This window comes from Epargyreus clarus, unplaced genomic scaffold (genome assembly GCF_041222505.1).
Source record: "Epargyreus clarus isolate Ecla_fem2 unplaced genomic scaffold, WU_Ecla_fem_2.2 ptg000027l, whole genome shotgun sequence".
Lineage (NCBI taxonomy): Eukaryota > Metazoa > Arthropoda > Insecta > Lepidoptera > Hesperiidae > Epargyreus > Epargyreus clarus.
The window spans coordinates 4,242,292-4,268,480 of record NW_027332234.1 but is presented as its reverse complement, the minus strand read 5'-3'; the positions used below and the strand labels follow the sequence as shown (position 1 = coordinate 4,268,480).

The following is a 26,189-nucleotide window of genomic DNA, read 5'->3' as shown; positions in this document are numbered from 1 at the left end:
AAGGCAATCGTGAAAAGGAATAAATAAAAAATAAAACAAAATTAGTCAAGTATTTTTAATGGAAACGAAAATGATAATAAACTAGTGATAGAAATAAAACTACATGTCAAGGCAATGATACACTTAACTCTAATACAAACTAAAACTTAAAGAAGCGTTTAATACTACCCATGATACTCTTACTTTGTTTCTCTTCATATGGGGGATTTTTATCCTTCTCATTGAGAATTTTCTCTCGTTTTATGTCACCCGTGCTCTGAAGTTCTTCTGATTTCGTATTTACAGCATGTTTATTTGGTTCTAAATGAAATATATTGGTATCTTCTGTTCGAATTCTCTGCTCTTGTATTATTGGACTAGTAGATTCAATATTTTGGTCTACAACTGTATTTATGGCATCAGTTGACTCTTCAGAGCACCCGAATTCCTATTGGGTTTTAACGGTTTTTGTCCTTGGAGGTTTCTGACGTACAAGATCTGTGCGACCAATGGAGATCATTTTCAACTCCCAAGCTTGAATGTCTTTCCTGAAAGTGTAAAACAATCATAGTATGTAGTTAGTTAATCGAGATAGACAAATACGCAAATCAAATCAAAATTGAAATCGGAATTTAGCTTTCATTATTATTTCAATCTCCATCCACCATTTCAACCATTGATTAAGGGCATCTGCTAAAACTGACGCGTGAGTAAGCTCGCGTATGAGCAAGTAAAGAAAGAGTAGTAGCACAGCTTCATACAAATCGGCCTCCGCCGGTTTGAATGTGTGCGTAAGTAGCGGGTGCCGTGTAAGCACGCACTTTTTACGCACACAATCAAATAGACGAGAGTTGCCAGGTTGCCTCAGTACGGGCTTCGCCACGAGTATGATCGCGCGCATTCTGTTTTCTGAATTTAGCATTTGAGTTCACAGATGTGTAATTGTTCCGATTATGGGTGCGTTTCCTTCGTACAATTTACTAACAAAATCTATACAATATGTAACACGACATAAAAAAAAAGTACGCGTTTAGATAGGTATATTGCAATACTACTAAAATAATGCTCACTCAGTATTTGAAAAAATCTATTTAAGCTTAATTTCTTTTTTATGCCCTGTCTATGTTTCCCTAAAAGTTTTTGTGCATAAATTGTATATAACTATATAAGGATGAGAATCTATTTTACTTTAACCGCGAACAATAAAGCGTTCCGCACTTTCAGGAATTGAAGAATTTTTTTTCTGTGCCCATTTTATAATTATTTAAATATGTATTTTATATTTAAGACGTATTTTATTTACAACCCATTTATGAATTGGTACAACATTTCATTATATTATGGTATTTAAACCCTAGTGCTGTCATAATACGCAAATAATATTTAACTGAACATCCCTATCCCTATGCATCACTGCAAGAGTAGGTAATTATCTCGCCGAGGGGGAAACCTTCAAAAGGTACCCGACGACATGGGAGCGACGCCGGGTTATGTGGGATTTTTACCGCACTTAACCCCCCCGGTGGCCGTCCTCAACGCTTGGTGGAGAACTCTGGAATCTCCAAAGTAACACAACCGGAGTCCTCCGAGCGCGATGCCCCGAACGGGCTCTGCCCTGGGGGAGCATTTTACGATCCTCCCGTACATCTGGTGTTTACGACGGCATGCGACCACACATGCCGCCTTCCTTCCCGGGGTTGCTCTCCAGACGGTTCGAGCTCCCAATCTTGCAGCTGGAAACCCCGGAAGCCCCCTTTAAATCGCCTCTTACGACAAGCAGGGGATACCGTAGCCCTATTCTAGTCCCGGAACTACAGGGACAAGTCTTAGCTAACCTACTATTCTTTCTTTACTATGGTATGAGCGCCGATAAATAATAGAAGCGCGAGCGTGCGACAAGTTTTTACCCACGCAGCGGACCGCCCGTTCTCATACTATTACTTTAACACCTGTTATTAATAATCTATCCCTTCTCTCCCCCCTAGTTCGCTAGAGCCCGAACATTAATAAACTTACATATTTTTGTGACCAGTGTGTGTGCGCATATGAACAATACGAAGTAGCACACGTCGTGTAAGCGTACGTAAACACGCGCGACGCAAACAACGCCCTAAGTCATTTCTTAAAGCTAAAAGAGATATAAACAATAAACTTACTTGTATTTATTCATAAGATCCTGAGCTTCCTTCTCGTACTTAGTTTTCTCACTTTCCGGCAGCTTCAACCAATCTGTTTTAACCTTCTGTTGGAACTCTTTCATGTTACCGCTTTGCATCAAATCCTTTTTAGACTGAGCATAAAGGAAATACGACGACATTGGTTTCTTAGGCTTTCCCATTTCTTTTAATTCCTGAAAAAAAAATTATAAGTTATTTTCACAAAACGATAAAATACAGAAACATATTTCATATGAGAATATTCTTTTAAATTTTGCAATAAAAACATTGTGAACTAATAAACAAATAAATAAAAACAAATAGCATGAAGATTAAATATTGTGGCAAATAAAAACCACATGCCTGAGTTGTTTTTAAGTTTAAAATATATTTTTAAACTTTCGTTCTACATAAAATGAAAAATATATAAATAGGCTGTATTATAAGTAAAATTTTATCAGAAAAATAGTTCAATTGATTATGAATGTATTTACATATTAGACCACTAAGTGAAAATTTATTATTATTTCATAAAACATCAATGTATCATGATTTTTCACTTTTTGGAATATATGTTTCCCAAAACCAAAATACAAAGTAATCTTACGGCTTTTAATTTCCTCTTCTCCCTAGCAACAACCATATCTTCTTTCACCTGCTTGATGTCTGCTTTCTGTTGTTCTGTGAGCGAGGCCTCATACATGGCCTTAATTTTCTTATAGTCCTCCAAATCTTTTTCATATTCCTTGTGCATTTGTGACTTGGTCTGAAAAAAAATAATCGCTTTGTCCATAAAACTCTATGTTTTGTCCACTAAAAGCTGAATTTCACTTATTTTGCTTAGGATTCAACTTTCTTTCAATTTAGATTTATTTCTATTCTACTCTATGTATTTTCTTATTTCTTTCTATATTTATAGAAGTCGTAAATGAACACGTAGTCTGACTCAAAGTATGTGACTACTGCTGCAAATGGACTTCTATAATCAACCCCAGATAAAATTAAATTCCTAAATGATGTTGCCCACAGATGTGTCGCCACCTTCAGAACTAAGATGAAACAACTCTGATAATTATGTCTCACACCCTTTAAACTAGAACACAACAGCAGTTAACAGTGATATTCTTTAGCAGGATTTTTTTCTTTTTTTTATGTTATAGGAGTAGCAGACGAGCATGCAGTCCACCTGATGGTAAGTGGCCTCTGCCACCCATGGACATCTGTAATCAACCCCAGATAGGATTAGATATTCCTACCTGAGGTCAGCCACAGATGCGCTGCTACCCCTGAGGACTAAGCTGGAACGCCTCGGAAAAGTCTGTCTCCCTTACCACACCCTTCAAACCAGAACACAGCAGCGCCTAACACTGCTGTTATTAGGTACAAATAGGTGTGGCGGTGGTGCCGCTGGAGTCGAACCACAAAGGGTTCTACCACCTTGGAAATATGTAGTAATGGTGCCTACTTAGTCAAACTATGAAGGGATCTACTACCTTCATGCTTCCTAATAACTAATTCATAGTGCTGCTATGTTCTGATAAAGTTTGATTATGAAATGAAATGAATAATTTAACTTTTGAATTTTTTATATTTAACCTAACAATAGGGCAGACGGGCTACCTGATGGAAAGCAGTCACCGTCGCCTGTGGACATTTGGACCAGGGGAGTCGCCAATGCATCGCTGACTTTGAAGAAGATCTATTTTAACACCCTCTTAAAGAGCCCCATGCCATAGTCCTGAGGGAATACCTCAGGAGGAAGTTCATTCCACATTTCGAACGTACACGGCAAAAAAGATCGTGCAAACCAAACCGTGGAGGACCGCCACAGGTCAAGTTGGTGTGGATGGAACCTCATCCTTCGGTGAGTGGTGCGTATAGGGGTACTACCTGAAGCCAACAATAAATATGTCACACCTGAGAACTAAAATGGGTAATAAAATGAATGAATATGGCTTACTTCACTATCCAGCTGTTGCCAATGTTTAGAGCTCCATGCTATAGCCTCCTTAGATGTAATTCCGGGATTTTTGGCGAGTAAGGCCGGCCTCATCTGTGTCATGAATTTAAAGAACGGGGTCAACGGCCTCTTAGGTTTATCTATACCTAATTTTTCTTCTGGTGACTTTCTCGTATACCCGCATGTTTGTAGTATGGGCGGTAACCAATTTGTTCTAGAAATTAAGTATAATAATAATGTTATAAAAATTAAATTGAATTAAAAAAAATGAAATTTCAAGTTACTAATTAGATATATAAAAAAGTTAATGAAAATGAATGTTATATATAATTGTATTTTATATCAATGGTACATTAAGTATTAAAATATCACCCGAAGTCTGCAACAATGTAAAAATGAGACAATAACAATAATAACAAGCGTCATAACCTAAAACATACCTGCCGTGGAAAACATTCCTGTAGCCTCCTAATAAATGATTACTCAAACGAAAAACGTAAGTAAGAGATGCCATCTGGTACTAGATACCTTAGAAATTAAGATACATATATAAATGCAACAAAACCTATAGAATAGTCTTTTATCAAAATGCCTCCTTTTTGTTTCTTATTCCTGAATCCTGATATCTGATCTCTCGCTGACATTAGATAGTGACATTTGAGTTGAGTTGTCAAACAGTGTGACTTGAATTCCTCCATTTTGACATTATATTGGGCTTGGATACTAGCTTTTTAGACATGCAAAAAGAGCATTAATTAGAAGATAAAGCGTATTATAATCCAAGAGATTATTTTCATAATATTAATCGGAGTTTGCCTTATAATGTAGGTGATACGTGCGCGGGCTGCGTGCTCCCCAATTGGCAGCAGCCTCTCTGCGCTCTAGGGGTGTACGCTAAAACTTGCACGGGTAAATGTAAAGTGTAAATAAAGTTACAATAAGAAAACAAATTTATAGATGAGAACAGAAACAAATATTAAGTCCACATATTTTTTATTGTTATATAAAAAAATATGTAATTCTTATTTCATACTATGTATATTCTCTTACTTCATTTTTATTTTTCTACTTATATTTTTCTTCCTCGCTTTCTTTTTTATTATTCATTTATATAACCTCTGACATTGTTTTTAACATTCAAGTACTGAATACGCCCTCAAAGTAAATATGTCATCACACCCCTATGCACTCCAATTATTATTTTTCTTTATCTATCTTTACTTTTGCTTTTCTAGGAGATTTTTTTCGTACCAAGTGTAAGTGGCCCATAGATATCATTTTCATTTCCCAAGCATCCATATCTTTGCTGCAAGTAAAAATTAATGGTGTCATTTTTAAACACTAACATAAGAGTTTCTATCATTGTCTGTTATTGAATTTATATTATTTATAATCTTGCACTTTTATATCTTTTAAAATAAATAAAAAGATTTTTTTTTAATTAGATTGTTCTATTATCTATCAACAGACAACTAGCGCCACGAACCAATTCAAAATTGAAATAAACAAAGTCCAAAATACAATTATACATACTGATATTTCTTCATGAGATCCTGAGCTTGTTTCTCAAATTTACCTCTTTCACTATGTGGCAAATTCAGCCAATCTGATTTAACTTTATCTTGATACTCTTTTAACTGCCTACTTGGTAAAACATCCTTCCTGGATTGAGTATATAGGATATAGGAAGACATGGGTTTCTTAGGCTTTCCCATTTCTTTGTATTCCTGAAGAGAAAATATGAAAATTATAGTTGAGGGTACAGAGTAGGTTGAAATTACCACCCTTTAAGAATTAGTAGAAAAAGAATGTTTTATTGCATCTTAAAAGGTTTCTCCTGTGGCGTAAATTGTTTTTTTCGTGCAAGAAATAGGTTGGTAAGGGTCTGTGAAATTTTGCCATAAAAAAAGCCATGCTACTCTGTTGTGTTAGAGAAATTGATGCAGTTCATAGTATATTTGAGGGACATCTCACTCTTAATTCACATTAAGAAACTATTCCGAAAATAATAAAAATATGAGATCAAAAATGTATATAACCTACTATCTTCAATTTCCGCCTCTGCTTAGCTGATACCATTTCTTCATTTGTCCTCTTAATGTCTGCCTTCTGTTGTTCAGTGAGGGAGGCTTCATACACAGCCTTCATTTTCTTATATTCCTCCCAATCCTTTTCATATTCCTTTTTCATTTGTAACTTGGTCTGAATAGAGAATACAGGAATTTAAGGTGTTATTTTTCTCATAAAATGATTATAGAATTAAGGAGATTTTTGCTTAAAACCAACATCATCTCAGCCAACAAAAACAACATCAAGAACCAGCCTCTAACGCCAGTACTGGTACCAATGTTAGTGTCACCAAGATACTAAACAACATGAGATAACAATAAATACAGTTTCTACTTTAATACTTTACTTAGTCCTTAATACACTACATAATATAAAATGTATTTTAAAGAAATATGCTTATATAGTGCAGTGTTTTCTGATTCTGACGTTGGGTTATTTTTAAAATACTAAGCAAAGGTTACAATGCTTAATATAAGTTTATAAACACAAATAGTATTTAAAAACTACAGTTAGTTCATTATAAGAGAGATACCTCACTGTCAAGTTGCTGCCAGTGTTTTGAGCTCCATACTATAGCTTCCTTAGTGGAGATGCCGGGGACCTTAGTGAGTAGTGATGGGGTCATTTGAGTCATAAACCTGAAGAATGGATTTAATGGCCGCTTTGGCTTTTCTATGCCCAACTTTTCTTCTGCTGATTTTTTTGTATAATTTATTGTTTGTATTTGAACAGGTATTAACACATTTGAACTGAAACACAATTAATAACGTATATATCAAAGTGAGAAGTTTCAATATGACTTATTATAATAATAAGTACTTAAATGAAATAAAAATATAAAAATTAAAATAAATAAATTTCAAATGCAATATTTTAAACTAAATATTCTATATGTGAAGTAATAAGCAAATAAGTATATCTTAGTGAATGGCAAAGTTAAAAGTTTTTTTTTTTTTATAATATAGGAGTAGCAGACGAGCATGCAGTCCACCTGATGGTAAGTGGCTACTGCCGCCCATGGATATCTGTACAACCCCAGATAGGATTAGATATTCCTACCTGAGGTCGGCCGCAGATGCGCCGCTTCCCCTGAGGACTAAGCTAGAACGCCTCGGAAAAGGATGTCTCCCTTATCACACCCTTCAAAACGGAACACAGCAGCGCCTTACACTGCTGTTATTACGCAGAAATAGGTGTGGCGGTGGTGCCGCCGGAGACGAACCACAAAGTGTTCTACCTTCGAAACTAAAACACTTCATACTAAAAATCCTCTAACCTACAATAGAAACTTACCTATTGCTTAAAGCATTTCTATAGCTTCTACCTATGTTACTACTTAAACGGGTAAATTGTGACAAAAACGACATTATGTCCTAAATTATCTCATTACAACAATATTTATTAAATTACAATTAATGCCTAAATAAGAAGAAAGTAAACAATCAATCATTAGGTATTGTTATGACATAACATGACAACATTGACAACGTCATTATGACATTGAGGTATGACAGTGCAAAGAACTAGAAGCGCTACGCATGCTGGGTTTTTGGCTATTTAAAAAGATTGCACGATGAAGTGCAGTTAAAAAATAAGATTAAAAATATATTTTTTATGAGGTTTGACGACCCTAGGAGGAGTAGAATATTGTTCTATTAGGTTTATAATTATTTATTATATCGGTTCTCTTAAATAAAATATTTAATAAAACGAATTTATTTGTCTTAGCTACTAAAGCTAAGCTAAGCTAAGCGAAGCGAGTAAGATGTGCTATGTAAATGCCAAAGGTATACTGGTTCCCTTCCGTAGCCCCAATCCTTCGTTTGCTTCTAAAGAGTACGCAAACGTTGCTTTGTTAGTCGTAGTCATATAATACATGTAATTTTATAGTTATAGTGGTGCTTTCTAAAAGTATACTTTTGGATTTTATAAGCTAAGCTGTAGGTATGCAACACTTAAATAAATGAAATGAAAATCATTTATATATTTTTAACATGTTTTATTATTACACGTGAAAATGCGATATTTACAATATTAGGTGCTTAAATCTAAGCATAGAATATTAACTGCAATATTTACACTTGTCGCATCATTATCTATTTTGGCAATATGGAGGTGGGCTTCAATGCGGCTTTTTATATGTACACGAAATTAATCTTAATTAAATTAATAACTAATCTATTCCATAGTAGATTGCTGGATATAAGTAACAGAAATAGGTGTCTTCTGAATTAAGCCATTTGTAAAATATAATATTTAAGCGATGTTAGGATGACACCTCACAATATGTATTATTATACAGTAGATCAATAAAATACTCGAAAACACACTAATTGTTTATAAAAATTAGGTAATCACTTATGATACAACTTGTTGCCTACATTAAAATTAGGGCTTTCCAAACTATTATTATTACACCTTTTATGGTGTAAGCTTTAAGCATAATTACTTTAAGTAAACAGACTTTGTGAAACTAAAAAAAATATTAAACCACATAATTTCAACTTATGGTGAGTTTGAACATTCTCCAAAAAAGTATAATTATGTTGACAATTTTTTTTAATATACTTTTATTACCAGCATGTTATTATGGCGCAAACAAAAATGAAGTAAAAAATATAATTTACAATTACATTTGTCATTTACAATTTAATAGCATTTGTTGATATACACTTCACTTCATGGCTTCGCCAAATTAAGTCTACGTTACAAGTGTAAACTTTCCCTTTTTAAAAATAAAATAAAATAATTACTTATTTATATTTACAATTTTTTTCAGTTCCAGTACCTCGGTACAATAAATGCAATTTATTTAATAAAATTATTTCTACATGGATTTTATATTTCCAAACTAAACAATATGATTGAATTATTATTACACAAATTATGGCCACGTGTAAGTTAAGAAAGATCGAAACATATTCCCGAAATTAGGTACTAGGTATAGTTTTTACTTTTTACAACATATTATTTACAAACCTATTTATAAGTTATTTATATAGTATTAATAGGAAACTTATTATGCAATTCCAGCTTCAATGCCTTGGCAAGTTTAAATTAGATAGATATCATATTCCATAAATTAAATAATTATGAAAAACACTCCTTACTTATAAACATCCTTTACACAAGCAATGGAAATCTTAATATTATGAAGCAATAGATATTATCTAAAAATAATGGCACTTATCTTGCTTAAATAATTTAAAACTTAGTTCTATTTTTATTTACATTACGTATACGTACTCATGTCGTTAAAATAAATGCATAACAGAGGCGAGCCTCTTCTTGAGTCTTTGAAATTATAACTTTAGTTCACTACGTCATAGAATGGTTTCGCCGGCTGAATAATGGTAATGTCTCGGCTTCCTGTAGGATTGTTGTTGTGGGGGTCTGTACGTCGCGTACTTGTGTGGATGTCGGGTGAGCGAGTGTGAGTGCGCCGCGTAGCAGTGAAGAGTGAGAGGAGTCGGCGGTGGACCTGAAGGGCACTTCGCCAACGGCGCTTTCCTCGGTCCGGCGATCCGTCGCCAGAGGGCTTTTAACCGCGGCGTCGCTATCCATACCGCAACCATGACACCGAGAATTTGCGTTGCGAAAATTCTGAACAGAAACACCCAGAACGCTGGGTGTGGCTGCGTCGACGGCTCGGTGGATGGGACCGGAGCTGCCAGCCAGTCGTCTCTCCAGGCGTACTCGTACACCCATGTAGCGAGAATGCAGGCTGAAGGTACGGCGTACAGCGCGGCGAATGCTCCCAATCGCAGCAAGCTTTGGTCGGGATGCGGGTTCGGTGGCGAATTGAGTAGCGACGGCGGCGCAGGCACGGGCGCCGGCCGCTGGATCACCGCGCGCAGACCAGACGCGAGGAACACACTCCCCAGGAGTAGGCAGATGACTTCAGGTATTATTACCAAAGCCAGTAGAGACTTGCTTGACTGGTTCCCGACGAAACACGTACCTACAATAAAAAAAAATGTTCAGTTATAAATATTTCCTTGTAAATTTTAAGAACAAGGTGTAAAGAAATACACTACTGTTATTTAAATCGATTGCATAATTGCGAAATTCTAATTTGGACCACACCAAAGCGATTTAAGTAACGCTATGCTAAATTAGAGGTCAATATTAAATACACATATATTAAATACACATTAAAATGATTCCAATGCATAGAAAACTAAACTTGGAGTAATTCCAAGTGAAACTCTATGCCAGTATGCGTTTCTAAATACTAAAAGTCCATATAAATTACTTTTGTAGTATCTACCGCTACGTGATGCGTTTTCAAAAGATTTACACGGAAGACGGTGGGTTATTCAAATACTATTAGTATTTTGAGCAACATTTATTTCATGTATTTTCATGTATTTTTAATACATGGCGTTGTACATTTTAAAGTTCAAAATGTTCATACATTGTATGATAAAACAACAAAAAAGTTAAAAAGAAAAAATAAATTTAAATATTTGCGAGGTCAGCGTTCAGCGGATACGGATTCACTTTAGTTTTGAATAACATTCCAATTTCAAAAAGCAGCTCTTAAAGCGAACACCTACACAAACAGACGGTAAGAAAAAAGGCTTGCATTAACAAGGGCCGATTTAAAATTGAAATATGAGAGCGCGAGGTGGAAAGGTGTCGTATTTAACGGCTCGAATAATGGCCGCGCATTTCTTTCAGACGCAATGCTTAATGAGAGCGAAAATAATAAAAATAAGGAACAATACTTGTGGCATGATTGAAACTGCAATATGCCTGAGAATCGGGCCTCGTGGCACTTCACTCGTTGTTGCGAGGGGATAAAAATAAAGCGTCGTTCATACTTCTATTTCCCGAAGGATGATGACATACATTAGTGTTAGACCGATTCAATCTTGAACATCGGTTATACAATATTAAATATTTTTATGACGAGATAAACACATTAGACAAACGGTATAGCTTTAAATGACAGCGTGGTTTAATCTTGTAAGTGGTTTAAAAAAGCTTTTACTTTTTATATATTATACAAGTAGAAAACAGGTATGCAATGCGAATGGTAACTGCCGCCCATTGGCATAAATATAAGACTCATAGGATTCCCACCTGAATCCCACCTAAGGCCGACTACTGATGCATTACTATCCCTAAGGACTAAGTTTGATCGCCTCAAATATAAGAATCTCCCTTAAACCTTAAACATATAACAGCGCATAACATTGCTGGTATTAGCCAGAAATAAGTGTGACGGAGGTACCTCCAGAGAAAAACGCTTCGAGATTTTGCTACCTCGATAAATCGCTGTGAATGGCATGTAAGGCACATTGTTTCTGTTCATCTCACGTTTCTCTTATCTCGGGGAGAAACACGGGCCCGGCGGTACGCGCGTTAGGTTTAACTCGCTAACATTTTTTGATTACTCTTTGTATGCTTAGAGAAATTGTTTTGAAACCGCGTTGCCCTTTTTCCCGCGCTATCACTTACTTATCTGCTAAGCAAACAGGCTTAGGTTAAGACCAGTAGCATTCATTATTGTGTTATCTACCGCTTTCAGTCCAAAAGCGGCCGCTGAAGTGGCTACAACCAGTGTTACTAGACCCACCAGGGCGGCATACTTAAAAAAGATACGAAATTAATACACAGGTCCTTGTTATTTGGCCGTGTTCTAACTAATTACAAGTTTTTACAGACATTATCAGTGCGGTACGCTTCAAACAACTACAATATGATTAAAATAAGGATTTAATCGTCCGTGGCTTATGTGATAAGGATTTTCGTTTGATAAATACTTGTCGCATTCTTAAAATAGAACAGACATATATTTCTTACTTATTCTTGTATATTGAACGGGGAAACGGGAAAACTTATTGTTTTGTTTAGAACCGGGAATGCCTACATAAATATGCATAACAAATCACATTTTATTACACTTGTAGTAACGAGCATGCAGTATACCTCATGATAACTGCCTTCCTACGAGTATTAGAAAACCTGAAGTGGAGCACAAAGTATTTTCCAAAGTATTTTTTAAAGGTGGTAGAACCCTTTGTGGTTCGACTCCGGCGGCACCACCGCCACACCTATTTCTACCTAATAACAGCAGTGTTAAGCGCTGCTGTGTTCCGGTTTGAAGGGTGTGGTAAGGGAGACAGACTTTTCCGAGGCGTTCCAGCTTAGTCCTCAGGGGTAGCGGCGCATCTGTGGCCGACCTCAGGTAGGAATATCTAATCCTATCTGGGGTTGATTACAGATGTCCATGGGCGGCAGTAGCCACTTACCATCAGGTGGACTGCATGCTCGTCTGCTACTCTTATATTATAAAAAAAAAGTATTTTCCTATTCCTAAATTAAAATTGTTCTTAGAAGTGTTTCTCTTTTACCAAACTCTTCAAACCAAAATACTGACTTTTTATTACGGAGAAATAGGAAATAGGCGTGGCCGTTATGCCTCCTTAGTCGAAACAACGAAGGGTTCTACCAGTTTTATAAGTATAAGCGAGGTATAATCTATTCAACAAATCGATTAACGAAAGTCATCGTCTCAATGAAAGGTAGCGTAGGTAGTAACTACAATAGTTTAGAGGACCTATACTTCCACACAAAACACTCAATGCCATTATCCGATAATCAGGGATTCCCAACCAGTGGTTCACTGAAGCCAATTTTCTATGGGCTCATTGAAAATCAGCGCCGTGGTGCAACTCACCATGGCATCAATACTGAGTGAGTGCCCTTTCAGTATGCAATGTATACATACGAGTACAAGCATATGGATATACTTTAACGTACCTAATTAGCTATTGTATTTTTATTCCGCTGTGTTGTCTTATTATGTACCTTGAGTTTTCTATGTACCTATATCCCATTATTTTGTAATCAACTTAAGTAATTTGTAATTGATATGGGTGTGTACAATGCATTACGTAATAAAGTTATTTCTTTCTTTCTTTCTAAATTATGTTCCGCGAACAATTTTAAATGTAGCGAGCCGTTTATTAAATTTAGTAAAGTTAAAGTAAGTGACGATTTACGTGTAATTTTGAGTAACAATGTTAGTCCTAGAATAGCTGAACTTGTAAATAAGATGCAAGTACCTACAGAAATTACATTAATACAACAGTACAAAAGTTTATCCTACAATATAATTATTTCTTTTTATGTATGTTCCTATTGAGTTCATTAAAAGTTAAAGTTTCAGTTTGATTATTCAGTTTATTTTTATTGTACTTCTATAGTGGTCCTAACAGTGTCAACAGTCCTTCTATAGTGGCTAACAAGAATGTCATAAAAGTGGTCCCTGACCAAGAAAAGGTTGGGAACCTCTGCAATATCGTATGAATACGTGCTCCCGTGCACTCGTACGAGATTTAATCGCTTTGAAAACGCCGCCGATCAAATAATCAAGAATGGAATATTAAACCAGAATCGCCAAAGGTATTGTGGTTCGATACGGATGTTGGCACGTTAGAATAGTATATCGGTCCTTTGTGTTAACCATTCATGGTTTTCTATACTTGCGAGGATTCGAGTATGTTTGAAAGTGAATTTGAATCAAAAATTTGGGATATTTGGCTTTCTTGGATGGCTATATTTGGATTCTTATCATACTAAGAATAAGATTTTCGCTAGTCAGATGACGTTGATTGGCTGATTGACCAAATCGACCTTATATTATTGAATGATGATGGATATCCGGCATAAGATGGTCCATTCCCCAGTCCTCACAGGTCGTCAGAGGTCGCAATGTATGAGCAAGATAATGAGAGGTAAAAAGGGTAAATTACACCGTAAACTCCAGGAAGAAGGGTACTTATTATGACAACAAGATATAAGCTTAACGAAGCAATCAGTATTACTAAGAGTAGAACTGTAGAACTAATCAGGAAGCTTAACGACTAAAAATCCCACGCAACTCGAGTTCTCACAGGAGTCTCAGTACCTTTGAAAGATTTCCCCAACGTTCAAAAACAGTTCAACAGGTAAAGGCACTTCTACGAATCATAATAGCAAAAAGCCCAGACCCTCTGTATTCTAGCCGCGGAGACAGCTCCACATTACGTTTATATTCGCTACAGTTGCCACAACTACGATACTTATAAGGAGCGGTTCACCCTTTAATGGTTAGCGTTCGAAGCATTGAACTTTTTACATGAACAAAAGGGTAACCCTGCATGCAGTATGAAATACGCTTATGATGAAGGTCTATTTTATGTGACAGGCTAATACGTAATTATGGGACAGGCGGGCTGATGAAACGAGGTGCTATAAAAACAAGAAACCTCGACGTATCGACTTCCAGAGCACTTTCTAGCAAACTGCATCGGAATTGTAAATAAGCATGACCAACGAGCATTCGTATAAGGTACGCTCTATGTATGGAGAGAATAAAATTATTAAAAAAACTTACGTTACGTGAATTGAGATGCAACTATTATAATAAATAAAATTGAAGTGTCTCTCTGTGGTATTACAATAAGTGTTTTTTTTCAAGCTCATGAATTCATGACATTGCAAACGATAAAACATATTTGCAAAACGATGAAGAATACATTGCTGACAACGGGCGAATCTTGGTACAACTGAACCGATCTTGATATGACTTATCCGGAAAAATAGACGGTATAATATTTAAGATTTTTCCTTATTTTCAAATTATAAAAAAATTCAAATTATAAAAAAGCTTACAAAAGAATGTGAAATAGCTTGTTTATTATTAGTAGAATCTACGTACTTATGTACTGGAAATATTGGAAGAATAAAATTATTAAAAGTAAAGGTGCAACATTTAAAATACAAATGATTAATAATGTAGTATTGTAAATGGTAACCTAGTTAAATATGTAGCATCTGGCATAAAAACCATTCGAATGATTAATTCATTTAATCGATTAAAATTATGAACTGTATAAAGGGATTTACAGCACATAAATGCTTTATTGGCAATAAAACTACATGGGACTTCGTTGCACCTTTTCATTAGTGGTATCATCACACTAATTTGAAATTAATAATTAATAATCTATATATATAAAAGAAAGTCGTGTTAGTTACTCCACTTATAACTCAAGAACGGCTGAACCGATTTGGCTGAAAATTGGTGGAGAGGTAGCTTAGAACCAGGAGACGGACATAGGATACTTTTTATCCCGTTCGACCGCGTTTCCTTGAAGTCATTTTATAACTCAAGAACGGTTGAACCGATTTAGCTGAAAATTGGTAAAGAGGTAGATTAGAACCAGGAAACGGACATAGGATACTTTTTATCCCGTTCGACCGCGTTTCCGTGAAGTCATTTTATAACTCAAGAACGGCTGAACCAATTTGACTGAAAATTAATCGAGAGGTAGCTTAGAAGCAGGAAAAGGACATAGGATACTTTTTATCCCGTTCGACCGCGTTTTCGTGAAGCATTTTATAACTCAACAACGGCTGAACCAATTTGACTGAAAATTGGTGGAGAGGTAGCTTGGAACCAGGAGACGGACATAGGATACTTTTTATCCTGTTCGACCGCGTTTCCGTGAATAAATAAGAGTTGAAAGTTTGTATTAAAGTCCCCCAGTTTTGATGCAAATCTATATGAAAATTGGTATTTGATAGGATTTCGATAGAAAGTAATTAAATATCTATTTTACGATATTTGCAAAATCAACCCTTAAGTTGGTTAAGTAGGGGTTGGAATTTTATATTAAAATCCGTTAATTTGGAAGCAAAAACTGTAAAAATTTGCATTTGGCTTTAGAAGACACTTCGTTTAGAAATCGGCAGATTTTGAAGCAAAGTCTATGAAAATTGGAATTTAGCTTTTTGATTCAAAATAATAGAACACATTTTTCACCGTTTTTGGAAAATCAACCTTTAGGGTCGTTTAATCGGGTATGGAACTTTAATTTAATATCCGTTAATTTGGAGCACTAAGAAAATTATCATAAGACATAATGAAGCATCTGAGTCACTGTTTGTTTTTTTAGATCAACCCTTAAGACTGTTATAAATCGCCTTTCTATTTACACACCTGTTTCAGCATTTTTAGCTATTCAACAACCCGATTAGAGTACTATAAGTAAATAAACTTTCTTAAAAAAAACCGTTATTGAAGTTATAGGTACTTCTTTTCGCGTGTTTGTAAAAAAAATAACAAAAAATACAACCGACTTCTATGTCACTACAAAGTAAAAAATAATTCGAACGAAATATATTGAGCGCCGACTTCAGAAATATGTACTAAACCAACATTTATTTGAATTATTTTTTACTATGTAGTGACATAGAAGTCGGTTGTATTTTTTGTTAAAAATTTTTTTACCCTTTTTAGTGATGACATAATAACATTTATATTAATACAATATAAAATTGTATAAACGTGATCATGAATTAAGGTACGGTCTGAATTTACATTGATTGGAACCGCCCGCTCGCAGGGCGCTGCCGCGCCCTGCCCGCTTAGTTTTATATTGTCTTATGTGTTCCAACCTAACCTAACTAAATAGTCAATGATTTGCAATTTCATTAGAACCTCCTACACCAAATATCTTCAAACACGACTCAATTATTCCCATCGGTTGAGGAGTTACATATTTTGTCTCCAAGCCACATTATCAGACCCTTAAATAGTCAATGATGAACTGACTTTGTAATTTCATTAGAACCTACAATAAAAAATAACACAATAAAAAAATAATTATTAAAATCGGTTCACTAACGGCGGAGTAATTCGTGTACATACATAAAAAAAAGATACCGGCCGAATTGATAACCGAATTGATTTGAAGTCGGTAAAAAAATAACAGAGTGCAGAGAGGTAGAGTGAATTTTATTTAATTGTATTTTTTATTTTCCTGTTCTCCTGTGGCCTTTTCCTAATATTTACCAGTAGTTTATGGACATAATACATAAATTACACGAGTGAAACCACGAGGTACAGATAGTCACTCATAATTAGGTGGTACGAAGTTCACCGGGTCATCTAGTTTTATATATTATGTGAATAGAAATAATTTTCTTAAGGTGTAGAGCATAGGTACATGTATGAACTTCAATGATCATTTTATTTATATTTAAATCCGTAAATTTTATTTTAGTAACTTTATAAACCGTAGATATATACAAAACATAGATTACGCACCTAAAGAAAGTTTCAATAAGACATTTAATTATATCCTGTTGATTTTGTCGCCGAACTAATGAATTCATGTGGATTATCCGCATTAAATTTAAATAATAATAATAAGTGTGACTTGGATTCGAGCAAATTGCCTTTTACATTTTTTTTTTATAATTGATAGTGGCCAGATGGTCTTCAACAAAAATCAGTAAAAACTCTTTTTCTAAAGTTCGATCGGTATATAATATTAATATTTGGACATTTACCAGTAAGTTCATCAGCATCCACATCCCTGGTGACCAGCACGGCGGCAGCGAGGGCAGCAGGCACGCCCCACGCAGCCAGTTGCAGCAGCGAAGAATGCCTGTCGTTCCGCGCCGTGCCTGGAGTGGAAGGTGGCCTGAGGACACTCGCTCGCCACGCTCCTGCTACTACCACCCACCTGGAAAGACGATTATTACTTTTAATTTTGGGCTTGCAAAAAAAGAGTAGTTCCTGTATCGCGAATACGTGAAATGAAATGAAAATTCCTGGTAAAATATTTTGGGACTTAGACCTAGTAGAAATAATTATTTTTTGTTTTTATTTTGCATCTGTGGAGTTGATTGAGATTTTTTTGCCTATGTCCATTAATAATGGTGCAACTTCTTCTATAAATTAATATAATCATAGAAATAAAGCGCCTGACTTCTAAAAATATAAAATTTTTGGGTGCAATTTTACGCAATTGTAGAGGATTGTGCAATGTCCATGCTTATTTTTTATATTTACGATCCCTGCGTTACAATAATCGTCTATTAACATTGAAAATTAATAACATTGAATTGCAAACAATCACCTTTTAAAGTACGTACCTAAAGGTTAATAAAACAACATACAGTCATATTTTTTCATCAATTCCTTAGCAAGATTTTATGCATTCAACTTCAATACATCTTTTAATATTAAACAGGGCCTTATACACTTGGTTTTGTAAAGATCCAATGCATTTAATGTAATTAAACTGTCAATACGGAGGTATTTTGCGTCGAAATGCTAGTATAATGATCAGCTGTGGCAGGTGAACTGAAAATTATGAGGATCCATTCCTCTTATGGTTCTCATGTGAAACTTGTTTATTCACTGGGTAATTATTTATTGTTCTTTTACTTTAGTATAATAATGAGTGTGGTGTAGTAAAAAAATCGTATCTTCAAATATGTATGTATGTGCAAAGTCGGATAGCACTTAGAAATACATAGCTCTAGATCCTTAAAAGTCGATAAGGAGAAATAATTGGTCAAGTAAGAATAGTGATCGCACACGGAGGGTTCCGTACAAGCAAGTTTTCGTTTATTTTTTAATATCAGTATTTGTTATCACAGCAGCCATAAGTTAATGCATTATGAAAATGTAAACTGTGTACATATTACAATGTAAACCAAAAAATGGTGAAAAAATAAGTATGTCTGATATGATAATGGGGATCCCATTTATCTTTAACTTTTTAAATTTTAGATTTTTTTGTAATTTTGGCCTTAGTAATACATACTTTATAAAACAATCAATTATATATAACGATTAGAGATAGCGGAGGTGTTTTTTATCCTTTGGATACGAAACCCTAAAAGAAGCTGTTAAAATAAACACCTAATACATATGTATATTCAGAACTTATAGACTTAATGCAAATTTCAAAACATAAATACAATTTAAACAAGACGTTGTTCGTTAACTATAAATATGTAGTTTGTTTCTGTTTAATGTAATTAAAATGAATTATTACTTAAAGTAATGTTTAGTTTCAATAAATTCAGACAAAAAGAACATTTAAAATCTACTTTGGCATCTTTATGTATTCTCCTAACAACGTATGTTTTATAATTAATTAATGCATTAGACATAGTATTATATGCGTCTACGAACTTTTTATAGACTTCAAAAAAGGAGGAGGTTCTATATTCGTCTGTATGTATTTTTATATTTGATATGTAACAAGTAGTCAACATCTACGTCGTTAACCCACTACTGTCCCACTGCTGGACATGGGTTTCCTTTCAAAGTGAGAAGCATTAGGCCACAGACGCGCTAGGTAGGTACTCGTAAGTACAACTTTACATACATTCGAGATTTTTTTTAATTTTTATAAAAAATGTATTAGTATCCTCACGATATTCGTCACCGTTACAGCAGCAAGTGATAATTAATTTGTAATACGCACATAATTTTACGAAAATCAGACGTGCTGAGGATTCAAACCTCGGACCCCTCGATTGAGCGGTCGAACCAACCACTAAGCTGCTTCTTGACACCTACAATAATGTATAATTTCACTATTTGCATTGTGGGTGCCTTGAATAAATTATTTAGTAACGGCATTCTCTTTGGCCGCAAATATAAGGCACACAGACATTACTGTATGAATGGGAGCGTTGTTCAGCATTCCGATGATTATTAGCCTTAGATAATTCTTTTGAACAGTGCTTCATTTTGTAGACGCAATAGTTTTATCAATGATTGGACATAATATAAATACTGTACATTTAACTGAAGTTAATCACCCATACTAATTAAATGTATAAACGATTCATAAAATAAACATAAACCAATATGAAGTTAGTATGACTCTACCAGCCACAATATATTTTTTTTATAATATAAGAGTAGCAGACGAGCATGCAGTCAACCTGATGGTAAGTGGCTACTGCCGCCCATGGACATCTGTAATCAACCCCAGATAGGATTAGATATTCCTACCTGAGGTCAGCCACAGATGCGCCGCTACCACTGAGGACTAAGCTGGAACGCCTCGGAAAAGTCTGTCTCCCTTACTACACCCTTCAAACCGGAACACAGCCGCGCTTAACACTGCTGTTATTAGGTAGAAATAGGTGTGGCGGTGGTGCCGCCGGAGTCGAACCACAAAGGGTTCTACCACCTTCAAATAATATGCCCGTCCGTCTGCCTTAAAGTAGCAATACTTAGAATAATTACAGAAGTAGTAACTTATTATTATTGATTCGTGATCATGAGTGGTAGTGACTACAAAAAAATTGATAGTTTTCTCCTGCCTAAGGAAATTAGGTACATCTAATACTTCCTAAAAAACAAAGATATTGAAGAAACTATTCGTTCTATAATAAAAATTAATTATTCTATACCATTTATCGTACAGCCCGAAGCGTCATGTAAGTCTATCTTTAGTATTATCTGTTGCATTTGCCACCCAACCACTATTTTTATCGCAGTGTGAACTTGTAATGGGAGCGTAATAATTGGCCGTTGCAAGCGAGCTAGTTGATCCTACGAGTAAATTATAGTCTTCGTCAACCCTTACTTAGCTCGATAAAGCCTCTGACAGGTAAATCCGTCCCTGCAGGAATGAGAAAAGGTGTCGCCTTGTTTTAAACCGACGCCAGCGTATTCAGACCTACCGCGTTTGGTTTTGTTGGCAAAGTGCGTGATAAATGGGTTTCTTAAAGGGTTCTTTGAGGTCCACTTAAGTTGGTTAAGCTCTCCGCAGTGGCGTGTCACTAGCACTTGAGCAAACAGTCCTGTTTGAACAGTGCCGAAAGTGGCGATAGTACAAACACTCGTGTTTGTTCGCCCGCTCGCATGTTTGATCCGGCCTCCGACGCCAACACATGTTGGCTAACATTTTACTAATGTTTGTATGATTTGCATTGTGATAATTAGGCTCTTGTTATTTGAACCCGCCCGGTTTGTATAGAGAATGTGTGATTCGTAAAACAAACATTTTAGATTACAGTTGAATTTGTCGGTGGTGGAAGTAATAATACTAATCTAAATGGTACAGCTTTCTATAACCATGGTGCGATGGATGTACAAACACAAGGAAACAACCACTTAAACCTAAAACAGACATGTTTACAGTTAGTTATTTGCTTTAGCGAGGATCGAACCCAATCCTTTGCTTGTCGGATGCGTGATGGTCGCTGCGTCACGCAAGTCTTGTAACCTACCATAAGCAGGTAACCAACAGTAGGTAACTAAATAGAGTACTAATTTATATTCATACATCATACGTATTTACTATTTATATTCATACAATCACAACTGTGACCCGCCAATTGGCTTGAACTGAATGGTGATTGGTTCGAATAAGACCAACAAATATTTAATGTGGAAATAATATGCATAGGCGTGACTTTACATAAGATTTATTTTACTTATGTCTTGCATTTAAAATCTATTGTCCTTTCATGTATTATGGAAGTAGCAAACGACCAGGACTATCTGATGGTAAGTTGCTGCTACAGCCCACGGACATATGCGTTGCTGCAGAGACTTAAGATGAAACGCCTCGTATATTTAGCGCATATTTTAAAGTAAAACCCAGCAGTGTTTACCACTGCTCTTATAAAGCAGACATTAGTATGAGCTATCATTTATCAGAAATGTTACGTTACGTACCGTACCATAACGTACGTTATTACGACCAATAATATTATTAAACCAGATATTATTATAACGCGACATTTGCTTTATAAAAAACAACAAACGCCAGTGCAATGACCTTTACATTCGAACAAATCCTAATATAACGCAACTTCGCAAGGCATGCTTTTAAGCAAATGGCGTTCAATTCCAGTGAGTTCAGTTTACAGCCCAATGAAAGCTGCGTTAAGGAGCCATTGAGTGAACGCAAGATTCCTCTTGCATTAGCGATGTGCAATCTTAAGGAAATGCAAATGTTATTACGATCGAGGCGCGAACGGACTGGCGCTTTTAAGTTTTCCTTTTACTTTTTTATGTGGCGTCGTGTCGTGCCTCAAGTGGCCATTAAACGATAACGTTATCTCGTGGGGAACGATCGGTTTCACGCTATAAAATTATGGCTCGAGAATCGAGCAAATTTGGTCGTAATGGACAAGTTATTTGGTGATCATCTGCGAGTGTCATTTATCTCGTGAAGTAACTGTATGAATGTATCCTATTTTTTATGTATGGCTAATCAGTATCTAAAAGCAATAAAATAATCTTAAAATACGTTTCTAATTTAAGTTTTTGTTTTATTTAACTGAAAATATATTTAATTAGGATTTTTTTTATGTTATAATAATAATGCATAAAATATCTACTCTAAAACATCATTGTCATCATTTATACTCTATTCGTACGTGAATTACTGTAACATCAAAGCTGATCCGTACGATCTTTGGGTAATGTTAATGTACTTATGACCTAATCTATGACTATGACATAATAATCGTAGGAAAAATTACCTATATAGACCATAGACAATAATAATTGAAATCTTGATTTGTTTTAATAATTCAGGAAAGTGTTAAAAATCGTTTTAATCCTTGACGATTCTCATCGATTGTCATTGGTAAAAGTAAAAAAAATATGTTTAAATTGGATGCCTATTCATTATTCACAAAAAATAAGCATTATGTTACCTATTCTTGCTGTCTGTTTTACAAGACCACACACGCGGCCATTACCGTCATATTCTTATTTCAAATGTGTCGGCCATCGTAAACGTCGACATGACATACGTAGGTAGTCGTCTCAGTTCTTGCACACAACGGCGTTTCAGTTTTACAGCCAAGATAATTTACTAAGGATTCGCGTCATATACCACGGGTAATGTTCGGCCCAATATAATTTTATTTACAAGCTTTACGGCTTCTAGTTTTCTGCCTGCTCTGATGGTACGCGAGATATAATCTCGGCCCCTCCGTCCGGTAACTTCTTTACGACATCGGTTTTATTTATGACTTGTCCAATTTAATACAGGATTTTAAATGTCATTTTGTGTTTTGATTAACGAGTTAGAGGGTAAGGATTAAATGATTTCTATATATCATCTGTAATGTGCGCGCACACGCAGTTTTCTGGTTCTACAGCATACCATGGTTGCAGGGGACCAATTTTACTTGCTACTTCATGCTTAATTAAAGTGATAATTATTTTAAAATAGATAAAAAAAAACAATGTTTCAGTCAGAAAAGTGCGTTACACGAGTTTTTCCAGGTAGTTTTCGGGACAAGCAACGCATTAGTGATGGGCTGTGTGAATTGCATGTCAATTTATTTATTACATGTCCTCTTTATATAAATAAAAAAGAAATTGAATGCTTTACAGACGTTTTTATTTAAATTCTACGGCAAACTAGACCGTTCCATTAGGTACGTAATCTTGTAGCGTAGGTAACGTAATCGGAGGACCATTGTAGAGTTGAAAGTATAAAGAACCGTCGTTATGGCGCTCGTAACAATAAAACCCAACACCCACTGCGCTATTTAGGCGAACGGATCCGACTATTTATTGCCTCGGACGTTATTCCAAACCAATCCATTTCGAAAAACTTGTTATCTCTGCTCTCCTAAGGTCCTAATTTCCGTAATACCTATAACGATTCTGACCTCATTTAAACTTTTCCGTTTAGTTTACGGTTATTGCTTGTTTTACCTCGTAAAACTAAACTAATACTTCCAGAAATAAGCTATGCTGGATTCTAAGTATACTTAAATTTGCAGATTGGTTGTAAAGTTTTCATCGCGACCTAAAACCGTTCAATAACTCTAATTCACTCATAAATTCGCTTTGAAGAACGTTTTAAGCAAGCCGTTCGAAAATAGCTAATGGATAGTAAAATAATATTTACAGTGATGATGGGCAATAGGTTTTTATTTCCTCCATTTAATATTTGTTTGAATCGCTATGCTGGTTTGACGATGTTATGAGTTACAAAGTTTATAACGAGGCGATTCAACATAAAAGTCGGGTGCAGATCGCGCCCGCGCCGGTGATGCATGTGCCGAAGGGACGCGGTTTATTTTGGGAGCTCGTAAAATCGATTATCCGTCCGATTCGTGTACGTCCCCGCGTCGGCTGCGCGCGCGCATCGTCACAGGATGCACTATTTCTGTTATCCCTCCACTTTGACAGAGATCAGCGTATATATTAATGTGCTGATTTTAAATGTAATCTGGAAGTCAAAATGCTCCCATATTTAAAATTAAACTGAACTGTCGTAGTTTTATAGCAGCAATATTGCCGGAAGTCACCAAAATGAGGTTTATGGCTGTGTAATCGTAGCGCATTCAAGGAAGTTGCTCGCTTTGATCGATTTAGAACCGAATTTTTATTTTGACAACACCATAAATAAAGGGATTTCGTGGCAGTTTTTGGTCGCATGTTACAAGCGCCTATTGTGTTTTAATTTATTATCTTTCAAAACGGCTTTGGAACACTAATATACATGATGGCAAGGAATGAAAACCTTTGAACTGCACCTTTAACGAACGCCAAAAATGGCGAACGAGTTCACAGCAGGTGGCTAAATATGGAAGCAGTTAAGTCGAACGCACAACCATATTTTATCGACCATTATTCTAAGATCTGACTTTGCTTCTGTATTGTTGTAAATACAGAGTCTCGAAGTTACATATCGGGTGTATCCGGAGATCTCACCGACTTGGTCACGTTTATGTATGATGGAATGGATATTCGATCAACGGTGCTGGGATCACGTATGATTGATGTTTTCGGAAAGGAAAATAAATGAGCTGCCTACATGTATTACCTACTGGGAACAAATATGGACAAGTAATATTTCGTCGCAGTTTGCCTTGGAGTTTACATCTTATGGTTAACGAAATAGGCACTATATTGGCATTGATGTCAATTAAAATGGTTAGTCGCATCTTGTTTAATTTTAACTACCAGTCGCAGTTAATTTTGGTCCTTGTAAGTCATAGATAATATATCATAGGTGAGATTTATATTCCTGTCTGAATAATAAATTATATCGTGTTCTTATGCGACTAGCGAGAAAAAAAACTAAGATCACTTTTTTCTAAAAATATGTTTCAAATTAGTAAGCGATTCACCCTCCTAAACAGCATAACATGCTTTCGTACAAGTCAAAATAATCCGTTTGTTTCCGCGGCCGTTTTTATGCTGTAACTAATTACCTTTCTCCCGCCAACAATTTTTCTTTGAACTGATACATATTGATCGGGCGGGCTACCGAGAAATGTTGCTTATACGGTTATATAGCTCATAAAGGTGGCTTCATAGGGAACCAGTCGCATGGCTCGTTAGAGAACCAACACGACCTGTCTTTTATGGCGAGGCGTTCGGTTGATTGAGTTTATTTTACGATGGCAAATTGCCAATACGCCCCACAAGAAACCGTGAGGGATAATTTCTCGTTAACGTGAAATAAGCAAACTGCATAATTTATTGACTGAACGAGTTTTTCGATACAGATACCTTAATTCATAATTGCGAGGCATGCTCGATCGATAGTTTGATTATGTATGAGATTTTGCACCGGTTTGGTTAGGACGACTTTTTAATTTGTGCGTCAATTAATTATATTTATGGTACCAACATCATAACTTTGCTTGTCTGAACATTTGGCAGGACTCTCTCGTTAGAAAGTAGTATGTGACTTGGTAGATACTTATGCTTAACGATGTAGGATGTCAGCAGCTTGTGATCTGTAGACAAACCTGAAATCTACTGTTCGTGTCTCGCTAATTTCCCCTTAGAACTTGGTATCAACTATCTATAAATTAACGTGATCTGTTTATCAATGCCTTTCAGACCACAACACGGCACTACGAAGTACTTTGTTACACATAGGAAGATATAGAGGGATTTCATGTAATCACCGGGTTTAGCTGTTCATAGCGGTGACCAAATACCCAAAATAGATGAATAACTTCGTAGAAAGACTTTACTATCTTCTCTATTTAATTCTTTGGTCATCTTCTAAAATAGTACAAAGTAATTTACTCATACGTATCTAATACAATCAGTTTGGTAGAAGCTTTTTGTAATGGAAAAAGTAGTAAGGTCAAAAATAAAGTGCTCATTATTTTAGATATTTAATTCCTACGAACTACAATTGTACAACAACAGTATGTGTTATATTTTTATAACATTGTAAATGAATACAAATAGGTACTTAGATACTATT

General features: G+C 35.5%; 2 protein-coding genes across 2 annotated transcripts in view; both read right to left on the bottom strand.

Moving 5' to 3' along the window:
* Nucleotides 1-40: 40 nt before the first annotated feature.
* TFAM (mitochondrial transcription factor A) lies at nt 41-7,634 on the bottom strand. Its single transcript, XM_073088969.1, has 10 exons — nt 7,459-7,634; nt 6,698-6,914; nt 6,139-6,297; nt 5,629-5,822; nt 5,296-5,401; nt 4,536-4,615; nt 4,096-4,309; nt 2,743-2,901; nt 2,136-2,329; nt 41-527 (listed from the first exon to the last, which is right to left on the bottom strand). The coding sequence occupies exons 1-10, from the start codon at nt 7,530-7,532 to the stop codon at nt 428-430; spliced, it is 1,497 nt and encodes a 498-aa protein (XP_072945070.1). The 5' UTR covers nt 7,533-7,634; the 3' UTR covers nt 41-427.
* Nucleotides 7,635-9,418: 1,784 nt separating this feature from the next.
* fz4 (frizzled 4) overlaps nt 9,419-26,189 on the bottom strand; it is a 41,116-nt gene continuing 24,345 nt past the window's right edge. Inside the window, exons 2-3 of the mRNA XM_073088644.1 lie at nt 17,518-17,693; nt 9,419-10,126 (exon numbers count right to left, since the gene is read on the bottom strand). Of these exons, the coding sequence (XP_072944745.1) occupies nt 9,489-10,126; nt 17,518-17,693 (814 nt within the window). The 3' untranslated portion in view covers nt 9,419-9,488. The remainder of the gene's footprint in view (nt 10,127-17,517; nt 17,694-26,189) is intronic.